The following is a 26,804-nucleotide window of genomic DNA, read 5'->3' on the forward strand; positions in this document are numbered from 1 at the left end:
TGAGATTTTTAATTGAGGAATTTATTTTATGTTACCTCGAGGAATTACAATCAGCATCCAACATTCTTACAAGACATTAAAATGTAAAGATTAAAATAAATAAATAAATAAGCTTTCCAGGAGGACTTTATCTGTGATTTGTCTTGGAGACGAGATTTGTGTGTTTTAGTACTTGGCAGCCCACTGAGTGACTTGTCATGTCCATCAGCTGTTTAAAATCACTTCACGTGATAAAGGACAGCTTGGCGTGCTAGCGCCTGTCTAGATGACCATAACACTGAGTTATGGATGAAAAACAGTGGCTTGCCCTGCAGGAGCAGTGGTTGTGTGAGATGCAAGCCTCTCTTTGTACTTCTGCTAAGCCCGGATTTACCCCACCAAAGCTTAAGCACTTAGGTTAGATCCACAGCCATTATAAACTCTAATCACTGGAAATAATCAGCAGCTATCCATACTGGGAGGTGTGGATCTCATTGTGGATCTCATATCCATACTGGGAGGGCTGGATCTCATTGGCAGAGCAAGCTGGGCTGTGAGATGAGTGAAGGCATTTACTGATTCTGAGGAACAACATGCGGAACCGTTGGCAATGTGAGCACTTTAACCAGATCCTACTTGAGTTCTGGGTGAAAACAGAGCCCCTTAGGGCCCAGAGCCACTTGACAAAGATACCTTTTCCTGGCCTTCTCTGGAGGTAACTCATGACAGGGCTGTGTCTTCTGCAACGGAGCAAGAGATGCATTGACAGGGCCTCCAGGCAGGACTACCTGCCTGTCAGTGGCCGGACAGCTCCAGATAGGTCAGTGCCCTTTGCACGGTCATGGGCGATTTCAAATCCAGTCACAAAACACATTTGCTGAGGTGCTGCTTTTCAGTTTTGGGTGGTTTCTCTGTTTAATGGTTTTAGCGCTAATAGCCTTCAATGGCAGATGCAGTCTTTGGGATGTGTTTGGACGAGAACAGTGAAACAGTTCATTTGGAAAACGTGAAAACAAATTGGTTTTGATTCAATTGCATTTTTTTTCAGTGTTGTGGAAAGAATTGAACAAAAGCTATGTAAATTAATGCATTTTTTTCAACCAGCCCTTGCTAGTGAAGATATATATGAATCACTGGAAAAACAAAGTCCCCACAGAAACTGTTCGTTTCACTGTTGTCCAGCCTGGCGATGTAGACGGACAGTAAAGTACCAAATGCAAGTGAACGAAGTCCTGGCAGCCAGCTTGAAACCATTTTCAGAACTGGGGCCCTGAAACCTGATCTTCTGGAAGATTTCAACAAAGCTGGCTTGCTTTCTCACGGGAACAAAATGCTTTCACACAACTTGCATGAACGCGCTGCCCTGAGATTTGAGATTTTCTTTCTGAGTGTCAGAAAACATTTTAAAGCCACTTATTTCCTCATTTCCCTGTTGTCTACCCATATTAGGAGAAATCTCCCATCTCTCGTCTTCCCTGAGCAAGATGGTATGAGGGCCACCTGTGAATCTCTCTTATATGAGGAAAACTAGAACAGAAGTAAAGGAGACATTGGTGGGTTTAGGAGTTAGGAGAATACAATAACTCAGTAACCTTTTAGAAAAGAATTTACTAACTTTTAGAAAAGGGGGAACTGAGAGAGGGAGTTAGGGGCAAGTAGAGATAGAGTGCTGACAGCATGAAATTAGGATGGTGCAAATTAATTAAAGCAAGAAGCTTTGGGCCCCTTTACCAAGGTCAGTCTCCTAATAAGAGTGTGAGCCCATCTTAAGAAACTGGTACAAATTGGTCCTGCAGATGGACAAGAGCCAGGGAGCAACTGAGTGCGCAAAGACAAGAGGTCAAGGAGCGGTGACGAGGAAGAGTCATCAATCTTCATCCCCACGACCCCTGACGACCGCCATCAGAATACACTGTGCAAGCGCAGATGGGAGGAATTGGAACTAATTTTAATATGAAGCGGGGACAGGTTATGGTTATGTATAGGCATATTGTGAAACTTCATGCATATGTAACTCTTTACTGCATAAAACCAAGGCAAGTTGCTGCGTCAGGTGAGCATGACTTTGGCAGGACTACCCCCCGTGCTGCCCAGCACTGCATAAACATACCTACTTTACAATCTTACTGATTGTGGAGTCCGTTCTCCACAAATCAGTTTCCTGAAAAAACAGCCCAGAAATAAGTAAGCTCTGGTCCTCAAAATCCCACTTTTGCCTGGGGTACTCTCTGCAGAATAAATCTGTAGGCTGGTCTGTATAAATACGTACAAGCAGGGGGTGCCTCTTACTCTGATAGCCCTGATTGTGGGGCTGCTTGTGGGGTGAGACTCGGCACATTCTTGTGCAGAAATACTTTAACAGCAGAAGCAGTCCAAGGAATGGCTAAAACTGACCCTGCCTGCCATTCTGAGGAATCTGGCGCACCATGCTCGGGAGGCACACAGAGCGTGTCACACTCAGTGCTGAACTGAGCGGTGAGAGACCTCCCTGATGACCCTGGCTAAAGACCAATGAAGCCCCTCTCTAATTAGTGCGGCTGGGGTGCTGCTGCAGGCAGGCACCTCTGGGGATGGGATGTGCAGCAGGGCAGGTCTCAGCAGGCAGGTGAGCCTGGGGCACGCTGTCCCTGTTCCCTGCCCAGCAGGTGGTTTGTTGCTGCCTGGTTGTGTTGGGTTGTGTATTTGCTTGTTTGTTATTCAGCTGCTGGCTGCACACGCCCTGTCCTTGCCCAGGCTCTTCCTCCCAGACACGACAGGGACAGGGCAAAAGCCCCTCGCCCAAGATGGCGGCCGGCTCCTGACACGCCGCTCCCTCACTCAACATGGCGGCAAAGCCGGCAGGCCGAGATGACGAAGCCAACGGCGGCCATGTTGGTTTCGGGTAGACGGGCCGTACCACCACGCCGAGGCGGCGGGGGGGGGCAAGGTGGTTCCTCCCGGGGGCGGTGCGCGGCCGGCTGGAGCGCGGCTGCCGCTACCCAGGCGGGGGGCCAAGGAGCGGGGCCCCGGCGGCAGGGTAAGGGCGGCGGGGAGCCTCGCCGGGGCCTGGAGGGGGAGGGCGGCGGGGGCGCGGCCCCCCCCCCCGGGGCCCGCCGTGGGGGTGTCCGGGGGCCCCGGGAGCCGCCGCCCCTGCGGGGGGGGCCGGGCCGCGGTGCCTCGTGAGGCGTCATGGCGGCGGGGCCCGCCTCGGGGGCGGCCGGGGGGGGGGTCGGGCGTTGTGAGGAGATTCTGAGGAGAATCGGGGCCGGGCCGGGTCCTGTGCTGTGGGATTCAGTTCTGTGACCTGTCATGTTGGTGTTTTTTCCCCCCAGATACATGGGCGTCCATCTCTGCCTTCCTTTTGGCAGGGCTGTGCCTTGTCACGGCAGTTCAGGCTCCGTCCCACTGAAGTTTCTACTTAAGCGTGAACAGTAAAAGTCAAGAAACAGCCCTGTGCTACAAGAACTTACTGTCCCTCGTACAAACACACGTCTCCTGTTTCATTTACTGTGTTAATTACCTCCAGTTAGAGCAGCGCTATTGAGCGTGTCATTGTGTCATACAAAAGTGGTGTGGCACAGAACAAATGTAAATCCTTCCTTGGGGTTGGAGCTTCTCTTGGGCTTTATTTTTGAGCACAGCTGGATTTATTCCCGTGGTTTTGAATAGAAGACCGGAATTGAATAGACACGGCTTTTGCAGTGGTTCATTCAGGCTAATTATGTTCTGGGAATGTTGCATACTTACAAACTCTTTAAAGTGCTTCTTTTTTTTTTTTATTTATTATTATCAGGCAAAAAGTTGAAAGAAGGTACAAACAAACTGAAATTTCAATCTGTGGGGAAAAAAAAAAAAAAAAAAGTTGTTGCCATTTAAAATCTTCTCCCAGCAGTCAGCGCCTCAGGCCAGCAGCGTGCTGCCTGGTTGCAGGAGTAGCTTCAGGGCACAGCAGGATGGTGTTTTGTAGGGCCGTCAGCCTCCTGCCAGCTCTTTCCTGCCTCGGTGATCGGGGTGCCTCTGACAGTGGGGTGTGAGACCTGCACTCCTCAAGCGGAGCTCGGAGAGGGTTTTTTGGGGTGTGAGAAAACAGGAGGCAGCTGTAGGGTAACAGAGAGCGCTCCCCATGCTGTGCTGCTGCTTCTGCCCCGCTGACCATCCCACGTCACCACCACCACGTCTTGTTCTGCTGCGCCGTGGGGCTGGAGTGGTGCGTTTCCAGTCCAGCAGGGAGGAGAAGTGCTGGTTGTTTCCAGTTTGGGGCCGGCTCAAGCAGGAGATGGTGAAGCTCCGGGAACGCTTGCTTGATAGATGCAGTCGGGAGACAGGATTGTGCAGACCAGGGTGTCTTGTTCTCGTAAATGGAGCGACAGAGTGAAGCCTGATACTAATAATGGTGCTGGCGTCATCTCTTCTGTTCAGTTACTGGTTGTAATTTCAAGCCGACGTTAACTCGTAATCCTTAGAGTAAAATGTGTGCTTCTCTGTGATTCAAGAAGGGAATGATTTACTACATCTGTTATCCTTGTTTTTGCTGCCCTTGTTTTGGGGGGAGGGGGAATTGCTCACAAATCTTCTCTTGTCATTAAGTTTTAATGAAGTGTAAAAAGTAAGGAGGAAACTGCTTTCCTAATCCACTGGAGAAGCAGCTGCTCCCATACGCCTCAAAGGAATGCAAAATGCTTAGAAACCTTCTATTGACTGAACTTTTGAGGAAGAAAAAACAAACAAAAAAAACCCACAACCCTTAGGTGCTGTTCTGATACCGCTGGAACCTTGTGTGCCAATCTTAACCTCATGAAACGAAAACAGGAAAACCAGCTAGTCAGCAGGACGTCGGAAATGTCAAGTTAAATGTTCTCTCCGAGCAGTAACAAAAAGTAGTCACATCTTTTTCTGGGAAAAGAAAAAAAAAAAAAAAAACGGCGAGAACTGATCGATCTGTAGTGGTTTTCATTAGAAAGCCGTTTTGGCGTTGATTTAATCTAGAACCGGCTGAGCTAAAGAGATGGTGCTGGAACATACCTCTGCTTGGCTCAGTGTCAGATATCAGCGTTAGCTGGGTTCACATCAGTGTGTACTGAGAACTTATCGCAGACAGGGATCTGAAAAAGGAGTAGGAGAAAATGCTCATTGATTGCCTTAAGCGCTACTGATCAGTGAGCTGCTGAGCTCTGGGGTCAGCTCTCAGACGGGAGGAAGGATATCGCGTCGGAAAACATGAAGAAGGGCAAGCCAGGCACAGATGGAGTGGCAGCTTTGGTGAATTTGTGGTCTGGGTGTAGGTATTAACCTGTGGTCTGTGTTTGTTCCCCCAGCCTGCAAGTGTGCCATGGGAGCCACTGATATACAGAACACCAGCGCAGAGCTGGTGAATGCGGGTGTGGGAAAGCTGGCGGGTTTGGAAGGTGCCTGCTTGGTCTGCGGGGACTGGGTGGTCACCTAGAGGCTGGGATCTGCTGGCCCCTGCTGTTGCTACGGGGTAGATGCAAAGTAGTAGGTAGGGCTTATGGCAGGTTGCAAAATTTCAGCCAAAATGAGGTGCAAAACAACAGCGCTGCGCATTTACTGACAAGGTTCTTTGCTGCCCAGAAATCCTAAGGCAGAGACTGTGATAATTATAGGACACTTGCAGGATCTGGATCGGAGCAGACCCTTTCTGACAGAATGTAGTCGGTGTTGTTTTGCACATCCCCCCATTTTCAGCTCCTGTGGTCTATTTCAGCACCTGCTTTATTTGTCTTCACTCTTTCTTTTAGCTACTTTTCCGAAATCTTTTTCCTTTAATAACATTTTTGTTTTCTTTTTTTCTGAGCAAACACCTTTGAGGAGCAGGGGAGACAGAAGGTTGCGCACTAGTGAGATGAGAAAGCTGGGATCCCGAGCAGACCCCTGCTTTGGGTGAGGCTTTTCACAGGAGCTCACGGAGGAGAGCACTCAGGATCAAACCCCAGCTGAGTACAAATGTTGAGGTTTCGCATAACTCAGGTGTGCAGGCATTTAAGGTTGAGTAGAAATCATGCCCGTTTCCCCATGAACGTAGCAGTGCACGTTCCTGTGACAGAGGGGTCTTTAGAAAACCAGTTTAAACCTTTAAATGCAGTTCTTAAAGTGTTATTTGGGATGTCACAAGCTATGAATTACTTACTCCTGGCAGATTAGAAGATGATTATCCTCCGTGGTGCTTGCTGCAGCAGCTTGTAATAGGAAGAGCTTCTCAAGGCTCCCTCTTAAGCCTGCTATTCAAACCTATTCACTCTAGGCTACGTATTGTGTTCAGCTTCCTGGTGCTGTGTGTTGAAGATGCATTTGTCTTCTTAATCAGGCACTTTATATCTGCCAGGAATGTATTTAATATAATGTCAAACATAATTCAGATGAGAAGTGAAAGCAAGCACAGCGAGCCAAGCCTAAGCAGAGCCTTTAAGCAATAGCAGGCTACTTGGTCTATTTATTTTGGCCTAGTGTTCCTCCCTGGGTTGTGGATCTGTTGCAAACATGTGCTAAATAACAGGCATTCAGAAATTGCTGCGTCAGGAATATCAGCTTACGGTATCAGATCGGAACAGCCTGTGTTAGGGGAGCATCTAAAGACCACAGGAAGGGTGCTGGCATCAATTGTCCGTTGTGAGATTTATTGCTCCAGAGTTATCAGTGTCACACGTGTGGGAGTTGAGACAGGAAAGCCATGGAGCTCTCAGACATGTGCATTTTTGTAAGGACATGCAGCCTCTGTCCCTGAGCTGCTGGGAAAGTGCCAATTGTTCTTTGACAAATTGTCAGAATGTGAAAAAAAAACACAAAACTTCTGTTTGGTGACTGAGAAGGGGCAAGCAGTTTTGAAATGTTTTTCAAATAAAGTGATCCTACCTTGTCCAAAAAAATATTTATATAAATTGTTTCTAGATATGTAACTTGTCCCTGTCAATTACCTGCATTTTTAAAGTGTGTTTGCTGATGACATTTACATTAACAGAACTAATCTTGAGGTCTTTGCTATGGCTTTTATATGGGGAATTGGGACACAGCTCCACACTGAGCTTTGTATATAAGTGACTGTTCTATAGGAGTGAAAAGAAAACTCATGGAAGAGGGAGAGCAAGTATTCAAACATTTATCTGTTTTTCTGGCAGGATGGAGAAGAAGAAAATTCTGATGAAATCCAAGGTTGCTGCTCCTAACCTCCTGAGGGCCCTGCATTCCCTGTACCGGTTGGGTCACCTCTGCGATGTGACAATTCACATGCAGCATCTGGGAACTCAGGAGGTGTTTCTGGTTCACAAAGCTGTCTTGGCAGCTTCCAGCAATTATTTCAAAGGACTTTTCCTGCGTGATGAGATGCTGGACACCAAGAATTGCACGGTGACTCTACAAGACATTTGCATGGAAGAGTTTGCCTCTTTTCTGGAGTTCGTGTACACCGCAGAAGTAGAGATTGAAGTGGAAAAACTGCATCGAATGAAGGAAATAGCAGAAAGACTTGAGTGCAAGGATTTGCTTGACGTTTGTGAAGAAGTGAGAGCAGAGGGCAAGAAGGGCTTAGATATGAGCCTCCATCTGCAAGGTTGGCCATGCGAAAATGATGGAGCACAGTGGCCTCACATCCAGCAGGAAGAGGACCGCGGAGGGAGCAGCTCTTCCCAAGTGATGGCAGGACCCATACAGGGGAAACTCTGGGACAGGCCAAAACATAAAAAGCTGCTGGCTGGTTACGAGCTCATTGAAGGCCAACCAGCAAGTCTGGAGCAGCAGGGCACTGCCTTTCCAGAACCAAAATCCAGGGCAGCAAAGCCACCGAAATGTAACAAGACAGACGCCAGAAGCAGCCTCAGCACGGGTGTCACTAGTCCCGAACACAACAGTCATTCTCCTGCAACTCAGACCGAGTCAAAGGAAGCCTGCGTAGTGATTAGCAATACGCTGCCCGAGCAGTGGGAAGATGAGAACGGTTTAACTTCCAAACCTAGCAGTAAAACAGAACGTAGGAAATCACCGCGGCGCGTGGCCAAAGTCTTGCCACAGATGGCATGCGAGAAGTGCAACGCATCGTTCTGCGTTACCGAGCAGTACCGCTCACACATGGAGCTCCAGCACGGCGTGCATCTGGCTGTCAAGCACAGCTGCAGCGTGTGCCAGCAGCTCTTCTCCAGCCACCAAAACCTCAGGCAGCATCACCTCACCATTCACGGTGAGGAGCGGGGCTTTTCCTGCCTCTTATGTGCCAAGAGGTTTAAGCGCCAGAAGGGCATCAGTGACCATGTCCGGAGGGTACACGAGAAGAAGCAGGAGCCGCAGGCGTGCCCGTACTGCGACAAGGTCATCAGCTCCAAGTGTGGCCTGACGGTCCACATCCGAACGCACACGGGGGAGAAGCCGTACAAATGTGAGCGCTGCCCTGCCAGCTTTGCTCAGAGGTCTGCTTACAACACCCATGTCAGGTACAGTGTTCAGGGAGCGTGTGCGTGTGCCTGTGTGTGCAGAGGAAAACGCATGCTGTGTCTGGGCAGCAGGATGAAAGCATTGCTGCTGAATGCTTCACTTCCAGAATTCCTTGGAGCTGATCAGAAGGGTGTTGAAATCGGCATAGATTTTTGGGGGGTTACTTCACCGGGCTCGCAGTCTGCGTTACGGGATTGAGGTTTCCGAACTGGGAATTCAGGCAAGTGCTTCCTGTTGAATCAAAGACATCTTGTGCAACTGGATCTCCCAAGTGATTTTGGAAGCCTCAAAGTTCAGTTTTTAAATAGGAAGCTGGAAAGGACCAGCACCCGTTTAAAATGCACAAAAAACGTCTTTCCTCTTTCTCTAATGCCAGTGCTTTCTTGATTCTTAATATCTAATTCTCTAGCAATAGATTTCTTAATACCTAATTCTTATCTAAAAAATGGTAATACTAGTAATTCACTCCAGGATGGATTCCAAAATAAAGATGAAGGGAGCTAAATTATTTGAAAATACCATCGGATCAATCAAAAATCTGGTGAAATGGAGAAAGTGGGGGTAAAAGAAGTTACAAGACTGGGTAACTCCTGGTGTCATAAAGTCTTAGAAGTTGTTCCATATTGTTCTTCTGCACTTCTGCTCTGTGCTTTCCAGAGTAAATCCAAGTTGGGACTGTGCTTTATATTTGGGATTATCTGTAGTGCTGAAGAAAGCACAGGTTGTGTGCCATAGGCCCTGAGACAAATGATTTTAAACCTGTACCTGTTAGCCTTTCAAGTGTAGGCTCGGCCTTCCATTGAGGGCACGCTTTAACTCATGCCAAATCCCGGTTTCAGGTAAGCGAGCCATAAGGACTGCTCTTCTCCGAGGCAAGAGAGCTGCTAGTATCTGGTCTTGTTATTTAATAATCAAAGGTCCACCAAGAGGACCTCAAACTGTATTTGATTTTTTTTTTTAAAGCACTTGTTTATTCCATGTTTGGAGACTAAATTCGTAGGGGGTGTAAGAGGCTCTCCAGCACATCCGTGTACTGTAAGGCTCTGTCTGCTGTCCTGACGTGATTTCTGGCAGATTCATGCCTGACCTGCTTTGAGAACCTTGGCAGTTCACGGTCCATGTCCTGACTAGTGGTGAGTAGAGTTAATTGCCTTGACTGGTGGCTTATGAGGGGCTCTGTTCTGGTTTTCCATGTGGGTGGTTACTCTAGATTTCCCTTGTTTTCAGTCGTTAATATCTTACGCTGCCCACCATGGTCTTGGAGGAAAATTTACAGTCCATCCTTGGTTGCTGGTCAGATGGCAACTGAGTGTACTTGAGAGACTCCAACTTTGATGAACTCTGAGACGTTTTGGTTTTGTTTAATTGCAAGATCCAACTCCTTGCAAAACTTCCCTGTGTGGCTCTCCCACCGTGCTGTTAATTCTCAGAATGATGTGAGGAGAGCTTAAAAGGAAACAACCCTTCCTCCAAGACAAACATGCCTGAATTGAAACTATTAAACCTATTGAAGTTGTGCCCTGTTGTTTGTTTGTTTCAACAGAAAAATCCATGAATCTGGGCAAGAGAGGAAACTTTTGCCGGTCTGCTGGATGGTAGCTCCACCTGCACGCAGACCAAGTGCAGCGGGCGGCAGCGAAGACCCTGAGAGGGGGACGTGGAATGGGGCCTCAGAGGCTGAACTACAGAAGTGTGCTGAGCTCGGAGGGGCTGCAAGCCATGAGGAGGAACCTGCTCCCAAGGCAGACGGTAGCAATGAGCAAGAACAGAAGCAGAAGTATAAGGAAGCTGGAGCAAGAAGGGAAAAACTGAGTGAAGAAGGGGATGAAGCTGCAGGTGAAATGAGTGTGAAGGGAGAGGAGGAGGTAGGTTATGAAGCAGGGTATTCAGAAGCTGAAGATGGTAATGAGGATGCCTGTACTGAGGGTGATGGGGGTGAAGAACGCTCTAATGAGAAGAATGCTGAAGAATGTGAATCAGACAAAGACTTTAAAATGAAGAAGGTAAATAAAAATGGGGTGAATAAGAAATCTGCCTATGTAATAACATGTGATAAGTGTAACGAGCAGTTCATTTCCCGGAAAAAATATGTGGATCACTGCAGAGACGTCCATCAGTGCTTGCCCGGCAAAGTCTATCAGTGTGATGTCTGCAGCAAGTCGTTTGCTAGCTACAACAGCTGGAAGGAGCATCGAGCTTGTGTCCACAGTGAAGAAAGGCAGTTTGCCTGCACCCTCTGCAATGCCGCTTTTAAAAGGAAGAGAGATGTGAGGACGCATTATGTGCGGAAGCATGAGGGCAGAGTCAAACGCCCTCTCTGCTCCGTCTGTGGGAAGATCCTCAGCTCGCGGACAGCGCTTGTGTTTCATATGCGGACACACACAGGAGAAAAGCCCTACGAATGTGGTGTTTGTCAGGCAAAGTTTGCTCAGCCATCACAGCTTAAGATCCATACCAGGTCAGCCTCCAGTCCTGCTTCTCCCATTACTGCATGCCCAGCGCACTTCTTTTTCCTCCTCTGTCTCCCAGTTCTGAGTCATTCTCCCTCCGTGTCCTTATGACAGGAGTGCAGGGATAGGATGTGATCTGTAATCTGTGATTAATTGTTTTATGTTAAGGTTTTGTCTGCATCTGGTCATTGCATCAGTTTTGGCAGGGATTTTGAAACAGATGCTCTGTCCGAACTTGTCAGCAAAAGCCAGTCACTTGAAACAGGTTTCAAAATCAGACGATGGCCCTCACTGATGAGAAGTGAGCTGAAAAATGAGCCAAGGAATTGGAAACCCAAGAGGAGAGCCCTGCTTTTTCTGTGTCAGTGAGCCAGCCGTTTGGTATGGGATTTCATTTCTTCTGTGTGATACAAGAGCTGGACTTCTCATCTGGGCTCCCTCTGCAGTCAGCGTAACTAGATCGGGTGAATTGCTCCCTGGTGGGGTCCGTGCTAGATGTTTCCTCTCCCGGGAGGGGGTGAATCATCCCATGGAATTTCCCATCTTTTTCCAGAGAGCCTAGCGGGTAGCTCGGAACAGGAGGTGAACTGCAGGAGGGCTAAACTGGGTGAGAGAAATCCCATCCTTTGAGACTGGGCTCGTGTGGTGGGGACGGTAACGTTTTTCTGTCTCCTAAGCATTCTTACAACGATCTAAAAATTGTGAAGTGTGCTGATTGCAGAGTGATAAACTGCGGGGCTGTGTCAGCTGAAAGGCAGCGGGGCTGTGCTGTCACAGGGTAAGACGAGGCCTGAAATTGGGACAAATTGCAACAAAACAGTGACTCACGGGATTTGTGTTGGGCAACTGCCTGTCTCATATCTGCAGCATTCTGCCCAACAACTCAAAATCAGGCGTGATTTTGCAAATCGTGCTGCGTGGGCTGCAGTAAGGAAGGTCAGCACAACATTAAGATGATAAGTCAGGACCTCTGGCTCAGACATTCTTTGGTATGAGCTGGTTTAAAATCAGGCATCCCAGCACGTGCTTGGAAAAACTTGCTTGACTTTTGCGCCTTTTGACTTGAACTGGGCAGGATATTCCATTTGGAAGCTTGCAAGCCAGAGGCACAGGGCTGTGAGGGATTACGGAGGGCAAGAACGCCACCCGCAGAGTCTGGAGAGAGCTGCTGCTGGCAGCGTGCTGGGGACACTTGGGATGCATTCAGATGGAAGCACGGCAGCAGCCTGTTGTTGTCTCCTTTCCAGTACTTACACTGCAAACTGCAACCTGTGAGAGAAAGGTGGATTTTTCAAGGGCCTTAGAGTGAGGAAAAAGGTAAATCCTTAAACGAGAAAGCTTTACATAGCACCAGTACTGGTAAACGTTCTCTCTCCTGACTGAGCAGAAGGTGTTTTTTCCCAGTGACCTTCCTCTGACAAAACCAGGCGTGCTTTCTGTACTGTGTAGTGCGTAACTTCAAGCAGCAAGTCTTAAAAACACCCTGTGGGAGCCATTTTATTAACAGGCCTTTGTGTTTCGCTTCATTTAGGTCCCATACAGGGGAAAAGCCATATATTTGTGAAGACTGCGGGGCTTGCTTTGCTGATAAAGGGAAACTCACTGGCCACAAAAGGACACATACAGGTGAGCATTAAAGACTTCTGTCCCTTCCATTGCCTCCTGCTGCTGCCTGAAAAGAGAGAGTAGGGATTTGAAGGTGCATGGTTTTTTGTTCACTAGCTCAGAGAAGAAACTTCCAAGTCCCGGGAAGGAACTAACAGGGGTCGAAAGGCATATGAAAACTAACTTTGAGGTAGAGAATTGGAAGTGGCGGGGTGGGGCTGGAGCCTTGTGCGCTGAAAGCGTAGTTAAGGGTTGAGTGAGTGAGGGAGCGTGGTCCCAAGGGACTTCCTACGCAGAGGGCCAAGGACAGCATCAAAGGCTAAACAAAGCCACGAGGAACTCAAATAAACAAAAGCTTAAAATTGTGAAATAAGTAATTCTGGGGAGAAAAATATTTGAATGAGTAAAGAGCATCAGGAAGTTAAACATGCAGAAGGGAACCTTCTGCAGCTCCGAGCCAGGAGGGAGTTTTGGGTGCAGACTGCTGCGAGAATTCAGAGTGCCTTGTGCCTTTTCCCTTGTTCTCAGGAGAGCGCCTCTTCAAATGCGACGTGTGCGGAAAGCACTTTGCCACCAATGAATACCTAAAATGCCATAAACGATGCCACATGGGTGTGAAGCCATACAAGTGTGAGGTTTGTGGGAAGACCTTTGGCTTGCGAGCCTCGCTGGCTCAGCACAGCAACGTCCATGCAGGTAACGAAACTGTCGGGGCTGGGAAAATGAACGGCACAGAATTTCCAGTCTGAAGGACTTCACAGTTGGGATGGTGACTTTTTTATTCCAGAAACACTGTTATAAGCTCCTTGAGTTAGGCAGTGAGGAGAAGCAGGACTCCTCACGATCCTGACTTGTTAAAAAGTGCAAGGTGCTGCCATATTGAATGGTGCTTGCACAGCTCAGACACCTTGGTGCTGCTGGAGAACGTGACTGTAGTTGCTGCATTCCCCTTGCAAGAGCCGTGCTTAGGCTTTGCATCGCAGCCAGGGAAGGCTTAGAAACATTTATCACGTGGCCTTAAAGCCAGGAGAAACATAGCTGGGGCCCTAGGTGCACAGCTTTATCCCAGCATTCATCCTTTCAGCCTTCTGTGTGCTTTTTTTTTCGTGTGCTGAAATCCAGACCAGAAGAGCCAGCCTTCCAGATCTCTGATTGCAGTTCCCTTGTTTTTCAGAGACCCGCCCGTACTTCTGTGAGCAGTGTGGGAAGACCTTCACCCAGCAGGGCGCCCTGCGGCGCCACCAGCGCATCCACACCGGGGAGAAGCCGTACAAGTGCCGGGCGTGCGAGAGAGCCTTCACCGACATGTCCACGCTGCGCAGACACGTGGCGGTACGTGCGCCCTGCCCGCCTGCGCTCGGGCTGTGCTGATGGGAAATGTTAGAAATGATATCAGAGGCTTGCGTAGTATCCCATAACAGTCACCAGTTCATAAATTTGAGGATTATTTTCTGGTAAATTGACACGAATGAGGGGGAGACTGGGACACGCTGCATCTGTGGTTCAAGCCTTAAATTGCCAGTGCAGGGCCCGGAGGCAGCCAGGACCGTTCTCGATGGCCACGAATTGTTAACACATCCCTCCCAGAAAGACAAAAAGCAATGGAGGGGCGAGGGCTGGGGGCTGCATCCCGGGGGAAGCAGGGGGGTGGTTTATTCAGGCGGGGGGGTTCTGGGGAGCTGCTTTGTTGGGGATTGCGACGGGCGGCCTGCAGGCAGGAGGAGATCACAGCCATGACCATAACCATGACCATAACCACAGCCCGGCCCCCCTGACCGCCCCCTTCCCGCCCCCCGCAGGTGCACGGCGGCGCGGCCCCGTGGCGCAGTTTCCTGGCGGGCCCCGCGGAGCGCCGCGCGCACAACTGGGCGCGCATCCGCCCGCTGCACGAGCCCGCCCGCGCATGACAACGGGGCGCGAGCGCGCGCGCTTCCGGCCGCCGCCCGCGCCTCAGGAACGGCCCGGGAGCCGCTGGGACGGAGCGGAGCGGGACCGGCACCGCCACCGCCACCGCCCCGTGCACAGGTGAGGGGGATCCGGGGGGCTCCGGGGTGCAGCCGGGGGGCGCTGGGGCCGGGCGGGGCTGACCCTGAGGGGCGCTGAGCCCGGGGGTGGCGGTGACGGGCACACGGCGGCGTGAGGCGGCAGCTAACGGCCCCCCGGACCAACGGCCACCCGGACCAACGGCTCCCCAGCCCAACGGCTCCCCAGCGCGGTCAGGAGCTGGCTCCTGGCAGAGGGAGAAGGTTCGGGCCTTGATTTCGCCCTCCCTGCAGGGCAGCGCCGTGTCTGCACGTGATGGTAGGTGGGAAGAGGATAGGCACTTCGTGAGTAGTTAAAATAATGGTGTTAGGGGAGAAAAAAAAAAAGAAAAAAAAAAAAAAAAGGTGAAGTTCCACCGCTGCTGGTTATTTCAGGTGAGGCACGCAATGCGTGCTGATGTGTCACGGAAGCAGGAGAAGGAAAGGCCTGGGTAGGTACAGGTACAGAGAGGGGAAATTAACGTTAAAAACGTTCTTTTCTGATTATTGACGTGCTTTGTTTTGTTTTTTATTAACGTGTCATTTGCCTCCTTTCAGCCAGGAGGCAAATGACATCGTTCATTTAAAAAAAAAGTCTGTCAAAACCGAAGCGTAGCATTGGGTTGTAAAAGTGGGCGACGTTGTGAGATGTTCACCGTGCTCTGAGCTGGTGGAGCAGAGGAGTACCTTCTCTGTCATCGTCGTCTCCTGTTGAGGTCTAGTAAGCCTAATGCGGTGACAGATTTTTTTAGGTATTTGTTATAATAGTGCCAGGGTAACTATTTCAGAACTTCAATATTAAACTTACAGAGCTAAAGACTCACAGGTTAGGAAATAAGGAGGCTGTGGTTCTCAGGATGACCTTTTCCTGTAGAATCCGGGATGGAGGTTTGAGCACCTGAGGTGGATTGTGTGTGCTCTTCTCCGAATACTGCTCTCCTGTCTCTTTATCACATAGTAGAGCTTCATTACAGTTAATATAAATTGTGCTCCACTTGAAAACTTGGTTCTGTTCTTCTGAGCAAGATTTCTAGTGTCTCATGTATAAAACACTGCAAATCTACTGTACCTGAGATTGAACAGGGAAAATAAACTTTCCTGTTGGGAAGTGGAAAGAATTTTTTCAGATACAAAATGCGGGCGTCCATAGTTAGACAGTGAAAGGCAGTGTATTGCCCGGCCAGGCTTTGCTGGCTTTGCAAACACTGTTTGTTTCTGTGAAACAGAAAAAAACGGTTCCCTTGAGAACTTTGGAGCAACTTAAAACGTTGGCTGGAAAAAAAGTACCAACCAAGTGGTTTTGGAAATGGCGAAGCGCTGGTAGGACTGCACATGGGCATTCAGAAAGTGGGGGCTGTAAGTCTGAGTGAGGGATTGCTTCACAAAAGACACCACTTTGGGAAGGTTTGGGGTTCCTTGGGTTTACAATCTGACAATATATTTATGCGGTTTCCTTTGCCTGAGTCAGGCAGGCTTTCAGGAGTTTATCCAAATCTTGTTTAAAAGTCTTATCGGAAAAGGCTGTTTAAGGAAGTATTTAATTAGGATTGCAGGTCACTTAAACTCACCTTTCTCCTACTGCCTGATTAGGAGGGACAACAGTTTCTTAGTTATGCATGCCTTAATGAAAACGTTTCTTTTGATTTTTCTCTGTTTGCTTTGTCCCTGTTATGCTTTCCAATACTGTCCGGTGTTTCAGGTAAAGTTACAGTTGAGATTTAAAATCAAAGTAACTTCTGAGAAATCCGTGTGTGACTGGCAGAGTGTTCTTAGTGTACTGGGGCTGGCTGGAATGTTAACTTTCCCGGCAGCAGCCCATACAGTGCCGTACTCTGTACTTGTAGCTGGAACAGCAGTGTTATCACACCAGTGTTGTGTCTATTGCTGAGCAGCACTGGCACAGCATTGGGCCTTTCTCTAACCCTCCTAGGGGGTGGGCAAAAAGTGAGGAGAGAAACATCACTAGGGCAGCTGGCCTAAACCAATCAAAGGGATATTCCATACCATGTGATGTCACACTCAGCAAGAAAAGGTGGAAACAGGAAGAAGAGGGGAGGGGTGGGCTCTCATTGGGAAAACGTCGGTCCTCCTCTCGAACACCGGCTGCGTGCGTTGAGGCCTTGCTTCAAGGACGTGGTCAATCATCACTCATTTGTGGGAAGTAGAGAGTAATTTCTTTCCTCTGCACTTCCATATAGCCTTCATTTATTTTGTTTGTTTGTTTTCCTCCCTTCTCTTTATTTTCCCTTTTCCCCTCCCTTTTCCCCTTTCCCTTTTTATTTCCCATCAGTTAAATTGTTTAGTTCATGGTAGTCTTTATTTAATTATTATAATTATTTCCCTTTAATTAAATTATCCTTATCTCAACCCGTGAGTTGTTCTTTGCTTTACTTCTCCCCCTCCTCATCTAAAGGAGGGGGAGTGAGAGAGCGGTTGTGGGGTTTAGCTGCCCAGCATGGTAAAACCACCACAGCATTACCGCTCAGGGGGGTGCTTTGGGAGTCCTGTCAGTGCTTCCAGACAGACCATGCTCCTTTGACAGCCCGGTCGCTTACGCTCGGGCACCTGAGGTGCTTGAATCTGTCGTGAAACGCGCTCAGAAATCTGGATGGGACTTGTGGCTGCTCAGGTCTCTGGGTTTGATCAGCTTCCTGCTAATTAACGCGCAGTGTTGTTAACAGCCTTTTGCAGGGAGCAGCAAGATGGAAAGCAACGCGGTTCTCCTGGAGTCCAAGTCGTCCCCCATCAACCTGCTGAATGAGATGCATCAGCTGCGCCTCCTGGGCCACCTCTGTGACGTGACGGTCAGCGTGGAGTACCAGGGCGTCAGGGCAGAGTTCGTGGCTCACAAGGCTGTGCTGGCAGCAACCAGTAAGTTCTTCAAGGAAGTGTTCCTTAACGAGAAGAGCGTGGACGGCCCGAGAACCAATGTCTTCTTGAATGAGGTGCAGGTTGCTGACTTTGCCTCGTTTCTGGAGTTTGTCTACACTGCTAAGGTAGAGGTAGAAGAGGACAGAGTGCAGCGGATGCTTGAGATAGCCGAAAAGCTGAAGTGCTTAGACCTCTCAGAAACCTGCTTCCAACTGAAGAAGCAGATGCTTGAGTCGGTGCTTTTGGAGCTGCAAAACTTCTCTGAATCACAGAACTCGGAGGAAGAGAGTACAGCCCAGCTGAGTGTTTTGCAGGAGTCCAAAGCAGCTGCTGTGGCAGAAGCTGTCCGGGCCGACCATCCTCTGGATCCTCCGGATTCCCCAGCAGACAGGCCCAGAAATGGAGTGCTCCCTGAGGTGTCGGCTGCCAAATCCAAGGAGAAAATGGACAAAAAGAAGGAAATGATGAAGCCCCCATATGCCAAAATCAGGAGGGCGAGCGGGAGGCTGGCTGGGAGGAAAGTATTTGTGGAAATTCCAAAGAAGAAGTACACGAGGCGGCTGAGGGAGCAGCAGAAGAATGCCGAGGGTGCTGCAGAAGAGGACAGCTACCCACAGGACCCGGAGGTGTGTGACAGGGAGAGGGAGGAGGAGCAGGCGCAGAACGCCATCAAACCCGAAAGTGAAGAATGCGATGGCAACTTCGAATCGGAGGAAAGCCTGAACAAATCCGAAGAGGATAAGAAGAAACGAGGCAGTAACTTCAAGTGCAGCACGTGTGAGAAGGAATTCCTGTACGAGAAGAGCTTCCTCAAGCACATCAAACACAGCCACGGCATCGCAGCCGAAATTATTTATCGGTGTGACACCTGCAGTCAGACCTTTGCCAACCGGTGCAACCTAAAAAGCCATCAGCGCCATGTCCACAGCAGCGAGCGCCACTTCCCTTGTGAGCTCTGCGGTAAGAAGTTCAAGAGGAAGAAGGACGTCAAGAGGCACATTCTCCAGGTTCATGAGGGTGGTGGGGAGCGTCATCAGTGCCAGCAGTGTGGAAAGGGGTTGAGCTCCAAAACTGCCTTGAGGCTCCATGAAAGGACGCATACAGGCGACAAGCCTTATGGGTGCACAGAGTGTGAGGCTAAATTTTCTCAGCCTTCAGCACTTAAAACACACATGAGGTATGAACAGACTTACCTGGCCTTGCTAGATTCTGGGGGGAGAAGCAGAATCCCCTGGATCACACCTTGAACCTTCCAGTGAAGTGGGAATGTGAAACGTGACTGACTGGAAAGCTTCAGTTTTTCCTTTTTCATGGCTTTTCTCCTGCTTTTCAGGTTAAGGGAGTTGCTGTCATTCTCTTTCAGCCAAGTAGAGGTGCACGGGCTGAGGCCTGCTGTTGTGCAGCTAAATTTTGTTGTGGGAGTGCACCTATTGAGGGACGCTTCCCATGAGAAAAGCAACACTGTGCTGAATCATTTGTGTGGTCAGGGCTATAATTATTTCAGCTATGTTGATGCCTCTTTATACTCAGTAACAAAATGTTATGCAGTAAGTACAAAAATACTGTATTAAATGGAAGAACACCAGATTTGGGTGCTAAGCCTAGAAAACAACTGAAATTGGACTGGGAAGAGGCCAGTGTGGCGCTGCCTGCAGGCACCCAGAGCAGAACCGGTGGGGTCAGGTGTAGCACAAACACGCGGGCTCAGGAGTTCCTGGGAGAGGCTCTTTAGCGAGGCGTTGCTTCTGTGTTTCTAAGGGCTGTGCCCTGCTTTTAGCAGTGTCCCAAGGCTGGCGCAGCTGGGTGGGATCTCGTGCTCATCACATGTCCTTCTCCAACCACTGGTCACGGCTTTGTGCTGCTCGCAGCCAGGTGGTTGGCACAGCTGAGCTCCTCCTCCAGCGAGTGCTGCTGCAAGCATTCAGTAAGCCTGCTGAGCGCAGGAAGCTGTGGGCTGCCCTAATGCGCGTGTTGTGACAGTCCGTAAGGGGAGTTCTTCATCTTCTCGTAGAAATGTGTACATCTAGGGCTGAGGTCCTGCAGCAGTATTCAAAGGATCCCTGATTTTCACCAGGGGATGAAAATCTAAGCTAGAGGGACCTGGAGACTGGCACAGGCGACAGTTCTGTGCGCTGCTCCTCCTGTACTCAGCTTCCCGGGGGTCAGGAAGGAGGCGTGCCGTGCTGCTCCTTCCAGCTGTGGCCACTCACTCACCTCCTGATGACGGCCCTGCAGGAGCAGCAATCCCATGCTGCGTGGAGTAGTGTACCGGTACTGCCAGTGGCACAGATCTGCTCTTCAGGTCACAAGATGATGACATCTTTCTTGCGGTCTCTCAATTTGAATATAGACTTTTCTAAACCTTACTTAATTTCTAACCTTAACAATTTGCTTTTACTTAAAATAAATAAATAAATAAATATGGATCTGGGCCTTACTTACGCAGCCCAATGCCATCAAAGCAGCCCTGCAGGAAGCACAGAACTGGGCCTGGCCAGAGGTATTTCCAAGGGACAGTGAAGCCTTGTGCAGGCACGCAGCGATTCTTCACAAAGTAAAGACAGCTTGTGCTGTGCTGCAAAGGAGAGAAGTAGACATTGGTCTTTTAACGTTGCTTTCTCGTTTCAGAATCCATACTGGTGAAAAACCTTTTGTCTGTGATGAGTGTGGTGCCAGGTTCACTCAGAATCACATGCTAATATATCACAAACGATGCCACACAGGTAAGGCTTCCTTTGACAGTGTGCTGTGTATTGGAGGCAGCCTGCTGTGAAACCAGGAGGTCTGATTTTCATTCCAGAGTCACATGTCCTTCTGGTTTTGATGCAAAACTAGACTTCCTCGTCCCTAGACACAGTTTTTCTGAGAAATGTTCTTACAAGTGGATGAGCAGACAGTGGAAAGAGTAAAAGCAGCTTATTAAAGAGAAAGGAAACTCCCGGCTGCCTGGGATCTGGCACCTAAGTGTGGACTGGGACCACTTTGGGTGTTCATCAGTATCCAAAGATCTAGCATCCATGACAGGTCTGGTTGGATTCTTAAGAAAAAAAGGATTTCCCTGTAAGCCTTGGAAGAGTTGCCCAAGGGATGTAAAACTTGTCTTGGCACTTGCTGGTCTGCTAAGCAATCTTGTTAAAAGTGCGTGTCCTTCTCTCGGGTAGCTTTTGAAGCCTAAATTGGTGTTTGGAATTGATGCTGTGTCCCGCTGGTGAGCTGTGTGTGACATGTGTGCATCTCTAATTGAATCCTCTTAAAACTAGTCTGCTTTCTGCTGGTTAACTAGTAACTGAACGTGGCTGGCAGAAAACACTACATGACAAAGAAATGTATTTACAAGAATGCTTTTCCAGAAGTGAATAGCTGCTTACAGGTGGGGGCCTTTGATCTAGAGAGGCGTGGTTCCCCTTGCACTTGGCATGCTTTGTGCAGGCTTCTTGGAAGAAATCTCTGAGCTTTGTGTGAAGATCGCTGCTGTCGCAGTGGGTGCAGATGCTTTGTGAGGTTGACACGTGGTTCATTTGTGTCCAGGAGCTTTCAGTTCTTGCATGCGATGTACCATTCGCAAATGCTACCTTGGTTTAACTCTCCTCCTCACCCTTGCTGCAGGAGAAAGGCCTTTTATGTGCGAAACGTGTGGGAAGAGCTTTGCCTCCAAGGAGTACTTGAAGCACCATAACAGAATCCATACTGGATCCAAACCGTTTAAATGTGAAGTCTGCTTCAGAACATTTGCACAGAGGAACTCGCTTTACCAGCATATCAAGGTTCACACAGGTAGGAGGTGCTCTTTATTTTTGTCTGAAACAAACCACCACGGTGTAAAGACTTAGGTCTCCCAGCTGCACAACTCACATGAGGGATTTCTCAATTAGGATTTCCCACTACTTGAATTCCTACCCAGCAAGCATTCAAGTAAGGGCAAGGTTTGATTCTTGATGTAGAATCAAGAATCTTTGCTTCTGCTAGTACCTCCTTGTGCTTTTTCCTGACTCTTAGGGCCAATCTCTAAAATATTCATCCCTGCTTGGGGAATCAGAAATGCTTTTCTCTTTTCTTGTGTGTCCTCTCAAACTCCCCATCATTGAGCAATAACACAGGTTGCAACTGTTTGTGTTATTTTGATTGTGTAGTAAGTCCTGTGCTTTCTTACCCAGCCCCACCCTATAGGCAGCATCCCTGCCCGTGGTCTCCATGCTAACAAAATTCTTGTTTGGCTGCTGTGCCTTGCTCTTTCCTTATTTTGTGGCGTTACTGTAGGGGGAGCAGTGGGCGTCACCAGTAAATAATTAATGCTGACAGGAACATCATCTTGTTCTGGAATGGCATCTCTTTTTTCTGTGACACCACTTGCCTGTGTTTCAAAGGTTTTTGGAATCCTCGTTTTTCCCTTAGCTAGGAAAGTAGGAAACAGGAGCCTCTGTAACCCTGTGGTTGTTTCAAAAAGCATTTAATACAGCGAGTGTAATGAGACAGTTTATGACATATTTGGAGTAAACCTTCTGGTTATGAGAAGCTCTAATATTGATGCTCGCACAAATTGCCTTGTAAATAGGCAGAATTTCATTCTGGGACAGGATGTTTAGTTGCTAGTGGAGTAGATAGGTCAGAAGTTGTGGTGGTTTCTGTGGCTGCACAGATCTGTGTGTCAAAGCCGAACCTCCTGTGAGAATCCTGGAGGCACCTCGGTGTTTCCCAAAGGTGTTCTCGGTAGCGCTGATGGAGGCAGGGGCTACGTGAGGTTACCGGGGAGCAGCAGCACCATCCCTGTGTCACCCCCGCTGCTGTGCTCCGCTTCCAGGCGAGCGGCCCTACTGCTGTGACCAGTGCGGGAAGCAGTTCACCCAGCTCAATGCCTTGCAGCGGCACCACCGCATACACACCGGGGAGAAGCCCTTCATGTGCAACGCGTGTGGGCGAACCTTCACGGACAAGTCCACCCTCCGGCGGCACACATCGGTAAGGCTCTGCCCTTCCCTTGCCTTCTGCCCTCGAGCCTTCTTTCACAAGCACGCTGATGGGTCTGTATTCTGCCAGACCTCTGCTCTGCCAGGCCTGGAGGGGATTCCTGCAAGTTTTTGTTGGTTTTAACACATCATCCTCTCTGACAGGGCATTAAAAATAAGCCAGTAGTTGCAGTCTGCAGGGAAGCCATTCTCGATCCACTAGGGCATGGCCCATGTAGGTCACACCAATAGCCTGTTCAGTGGCAGATTTGGTCTGTGTCCTCTGAGCGTGTTCCCCATGCAGCTGGGAAGTGACAGGAGAACTCATTTTCAGGGCCAGGCTTTTTGTTGGGCCAGTTCAGTGCTTTACAAAATCAGAGGAACTCACCAGGGACAGGGGTTAGAACCTTGATGTACGCTGCCCTAGCCTGGGGACAGTTCTGGGGTATGGAAAGGGAGACCTTTTCTACCGGAGCTGGGTTCAGGCTTTTGCCCACCTTTCATCATGTGTTCAACCTTCTGCTGTTTGTTTTCAGATACACGATAAAAACACACCGTGGAAGTCCTTCCTCGTCATTGTTGAAGGAGCAGCTAAGAACGATGAAGGTCACAAAACAGAGCTCCCAGATGAAGACTACGACGTGTCACCTAAAATGCCAGAGAAGCTGCTGTCTTTCTCAGAAAATGGCCACTATCAGAGCTTGGCTGCTGTCCCGGGGAGCGTGACTGCACTGCATGACAGCGGCTCTGCACCAGGGACAGACTGTAAGTCAGACGGGACTCCTGGCCCCCAGAAAGCCCTTACAGCTACCACCCTAAGTGAGCTGACAGTACTGCATACGCAGACAGACTCTATTCAGCCACAGCTTCATGCTCTGGTGAATATAGAATAAATTGGTGTGTTGGGTCTGTCTGAGCTGGAGTCACCTTTTCCCTGCAGCAGCCCGCACAGTGCTGTACTCTGCACTTGTGGCTGGAACAGCACTGATATCACTCCAGTGTTGTGTCTATTGCTACGTAGTGCTAGCACAGCATCAGGACTCCTTCCGAGCCCCTAAGAGCCAGCAGGCTGGGGGTGGGCAAGTGATGGGGACGGCACATCGCCAGGGCAGCTGACCTAAACCAACCAAAGGGATATTCACTAATACCTGATGTCACACTCAGCAATAAAAGGGGCTCTCGTGGGGGAGGGGGCTGTTCCCCCTGAACAACCACTATGCGTTTTGAGGCCCTGCTTCCCAGGACGTGGCTGAACACCGTTCGCTGATGGGAAGTAGAGAATAACGTTTTTTCCTCTCTCTCTGTGATTCTGCGCAGACTGATTGTTTCTTTTGTTTCTGTTTTTCCTCCCCATTCCCTTTCCCTTTAACTAAACCTTTCTCATCTCAAACCTCGAGTTCTCTGTGTTGTATTTTCTCCCCCTTCCTCTTTGAGGAGAGGGGGAACGAGAGAGCGGTTGTGGTGGAGCTCGGCTGCCCACCTGAGTAAAACCACCACAGTCCTTTTTGGCTCTAAAGCTCCCCCCTTTTTATTGCTGAGTGTGACATCAGGTGTTATGGAATATCCCTTTGCCGGGGCAGCTGACCTAAACCAACCAATGTCCCCTCCCCATCACTTGCCCACCCCCAGCCTGCTGGCTCTTGGGGGCTCAGAAGGAGTCCAGCACTACGCAGCAATAGACACAACACTGGAGTGATATCAGTGCTGCTCCAGCTACGAGTGCAGAGCACAGCACTGTGCGGGCTGCTGCAGGGAAAAGGTGACTCCAGCTCACACAGACCCAACACAGTGGGTGTTACAGATCCAGTTCAAGCTGCACGCTTTGTACAGTCCTTTGACTTTGCCAATAACCTGCTGAGGAAGCTAGGAGAAGCTACAAAAAGGAAGCAGGACTAAACATGAACGGCATATGCTGGATTACCAGAATTTCCTTTAAAAAAATTATTCACTTCAATGTGTACAGCTCCATCCCCTGAAGGTAGGGTAGAGTAACACCAAATCCAGTTTGGTTTCAACTGGATTAGGTTTGTTGGTGAAGGTACCTATGTTCAGATAGGCTGTAAGGAAGGTGCAAGTTTGAGTTGCAGCTGCTTTGATCACACCTGTACAATCAAGAGAAATGATGTGGTGTTTCTCAGCCTGGTAGCTAAGCGATGCAAACTGCCTTTTCCCTAGTGGAAGTAATGATATAAATTAAGTTTTGCTAAATCGCATTTCAGGAAATGTTGGTTTCTCTTTGCTTTCTCCAAAGAGCTAAGCAGTAAGCCAGCTCACTCCTTGGGACTCTGAGTGGGAGCAAGCTTTGGAAAGATCTGGAGTTCCAGAAGTCACGATTCTCTAGTTGCAAAATAGGCAAGTGGAAGCCCAGTGCTTTGTCGTACAGGTGGTGGTATTATTTTTACTTTACTGTGAGACTCAGTGCAGTTTGACACTTGTATTCAGCCAGACAGTCTTTATCTTCCAGCTGCTCCAGCTTACATAAAACTTGGCAATTAAGAGAACAAATTCTCTGTTGTAAAAACATTTATAAAAATGGTACTTGATCTCTACTGGAAAAGCCAGCGTAACAAAACCCCTTGTAGAAAGGCAGCTTACTGGCTTCTTCCTGTTGAGTTGTACCTAAGCTCTTTGATGCTGGTCCAGTTATGTCAGCAATGCTCTTTTCTCCACCATCACTTAAGCATCGCTGTTGTGCAGAACTGCAGACCTCCTTGTAAATTAAGTGAAATTCTGGTGGGAAAAGTTAATTGCTGTTTGCTGACAAGTTGCTACAACTAATTCCACTAGTACAAGTCTCCTGAGGTAAATTCAGTTGCAAATGGGAGGGAGCCAGTGTTCCTATGACAAATGGCATTAACACATGCAAATAAGTGAACTATGTTCAAGGCAGTTAGGCCTCGATTTCCCAGGTTCCAAACACCGTGTTTGTAAGATTATGTGGGAATCTGAAGGGCAGTTTTAGGCTGATATTTGTTTAACTTGTCCAAAGTTAGCTATTAAGGGGCAGACATTAAAAACATAGGTGATAAATGAAGTTGCAGCTCAAAGGGCTTTTCCTAATCACTAAAATTCAGCAGCAATTTCTAGAGCCGTGACAAGGTGCCTAATAAGGAACGTGACACAGCGAGCACAGGGGCTGAGGGTTACAAACATGCTTTCTGTTCAACCCACATGCTTAAAACCCTCTGCTTCCCCTAGTCTGCTCTGACATCTGCTGTGTTTGTATTCCTCCACCACCACCAGTCACTGTGAGAATCGTGCTTCAGTTTGGGCATGTCTTACCAAGACAGCGAGATCTTTCCTTCAGTATCTCCTCCTCTTCCCCAAGGAGTTCAGCCCTGGGCTCGCTCCCATCATGTCCAATAGCTGGGAAAAACAGAGAGTTTCTGTCCAGGGTAAGCATGTTCTGTGTTTCCAGATGCATGGATGTCTGTGCTAACACAGAAGCTGAACGGAAATTAAAGTTAATTTGTCTGATCTCAGATTAACCTCACTGGAGTACTCTAGAAGGGGGGGGGTATTTTCCAGGTTCAGGGATGGAAATTTGGAAAAAGGTGGCACTAAGAAGCATTTCACTGGGATGATTCTGGTTTTTGGAAGAAGCTGTGAATCAAAGGCAATTTGCTGGTATGGTTAACTCTTTCAACTCAGAACCAGATTCCCGGTGCCCCCCATGTTAAAAATCTGGAGCATCTGGAGCTCTCCTGATTCATTTTTCTGGTTTGCTATCCTGTTTCTCTTTATTTTAATATCAGTATAGTATTTCCACAGATGCTTTCTCATCTGAAGCTGTGAGAAAAACTTTCTGAAAGATTACATTAGTGTAAAGGTAAAGCACAATCAAGCCTTATTAGGGCTCATTTTAAGGCTTAGGGGTTGGCAAAGCAATACAGATATCCAAACTGTGGCAGAGAGCTATTTTTGAACCCTAAAGGGATGTCTGATGTGTTTCCATAGAATCCTAACTTAATCTATAGAAAGGGATTTCTTTTTTAAGAGAATGTTTCCAAGAGGTTATATTTGAAATATTTATTCAAGCACGATGTCCTATTGAAGCTCAGTATTCCCAGTGACCAATGTAAAAGTTTGTAGATATATTTAAAGTCTGAGCATTAGTCTCTGTAGCCAGGGAAGCTTTTGTACTCCATGAATGTACAGAAGTGAGTTACTTGTATGAATTGTTCTTATTAAAATGTTGAAATCTTAACACTGACCTTCCGCTGACTTGGTTGCTATATAAAATGTTTCTGCACCTCGCACACAATGCGTAGATCTCTGTCGCTGTAAGCATCGTGCAGCCGCCTGCACTGCCACTGGTGGGGTCAGACAGAACCTGGCTCTGCTGCAGGCACTGGGTGCTGCTCTTCTTCCTCCAGCCCGTCACCCTGCACGAGATGCCCCCTGCTTCAGAGCAGCACCTGAGGGGCTACACACCTCACTGTGCCCCGGGCTGCGTGTCCTGGACCTTAACTTGAGCTAAGCCTTAGGATAGGATCCTGAAAAAATAGTGTGACACTTTG

The 26,804-nt window shown here is 48.7% G+C and overlaps 1 protein-coding gene across 5 annotated transcripts; it reads left to right on the forward strand.

The window, feature by feature from the left end:
* Positions 1-2,848: 2,848 nt before the first annotated feature.
* On the forward strand, positions 2,849-26,497 carry GZF1 (GDNF inducible zinc finger protein 1). 5 transcript variants are annotated; one of them, XR_011807924.1, is made up of 9 exons: positions 2,881-2,995; positions 3,291-5,856; positions 7,089-8,393; positions 9,938-10,852; positions 12,376-12,470; positions 12,978-13,145; positions 13,624-13,781; positions 14,249-14,474; positions 19,970-20,064. XR_011807924.1 is itself a non-coding variant. In XM_072035206.1 (8 exons), the coding sequence occupies exons 1-8, from the start codon at positions 13,140-13,142 to the stop codon at positions 23,175-23,177; spliced, it is 2,535 nt and encodes an 844-aa protein (XP_071891307.1). In that variant the 5' UTR covers positions 13,008-13,139; the 3' UTR covers positions 23,178-26,497. The 5 variants fall into 5 exon arrangements, 1 of the variants encoding a protein (XP_071891307.1); XR_011807926.1 differs by lacking the exon at positions 19,970-20,064 and adding an exon at positions 17,152-17,290 and having other exon boundaries at positions 3,291-5,943; XR_011807923.1 differs by lacking the exon at positions 19,970-20,064 and adding an exon at positions 17,152-17,290.
* Positions 26,498-26,804: the final 307 nt, after the last annotated feature.

Source organism: Anas platyrhynchos, chromosome 3 (genome assembly GCF_047663525.1).
Source record: "Anas platyrhynchos isolate ZD024472 breed Pekin duck chromosome 3, IASCAAS_PekinDuck_T2T, whole genome shotgun sequence".
Classification (NCBI taxonomy): domain Eukaryota; kingdom Metazoa; phylum Chordata; class Aves; order Anseriformes; family Anatidae; genus Anas; species Anas platyrhynchos.

Coding starts and splice junctions, on each gene's coding strand:
- GZF1 (XM_072035206.1), top strand. Junction 14,475..17,151: donor CGCCACCGCCCCGTGCACAG/GTGAGGGGGATC, acceptor TGTTGTTAACAG/CCTTTTGCAGGGAGCAGCAA. Junction 20,065..20,947: donor TCACAAACGATGCCACACAG/GTAAGGCTTCCT, acceptor CCCTTGCTGCAG/GAGAAAGGCCTTTTATGTGC.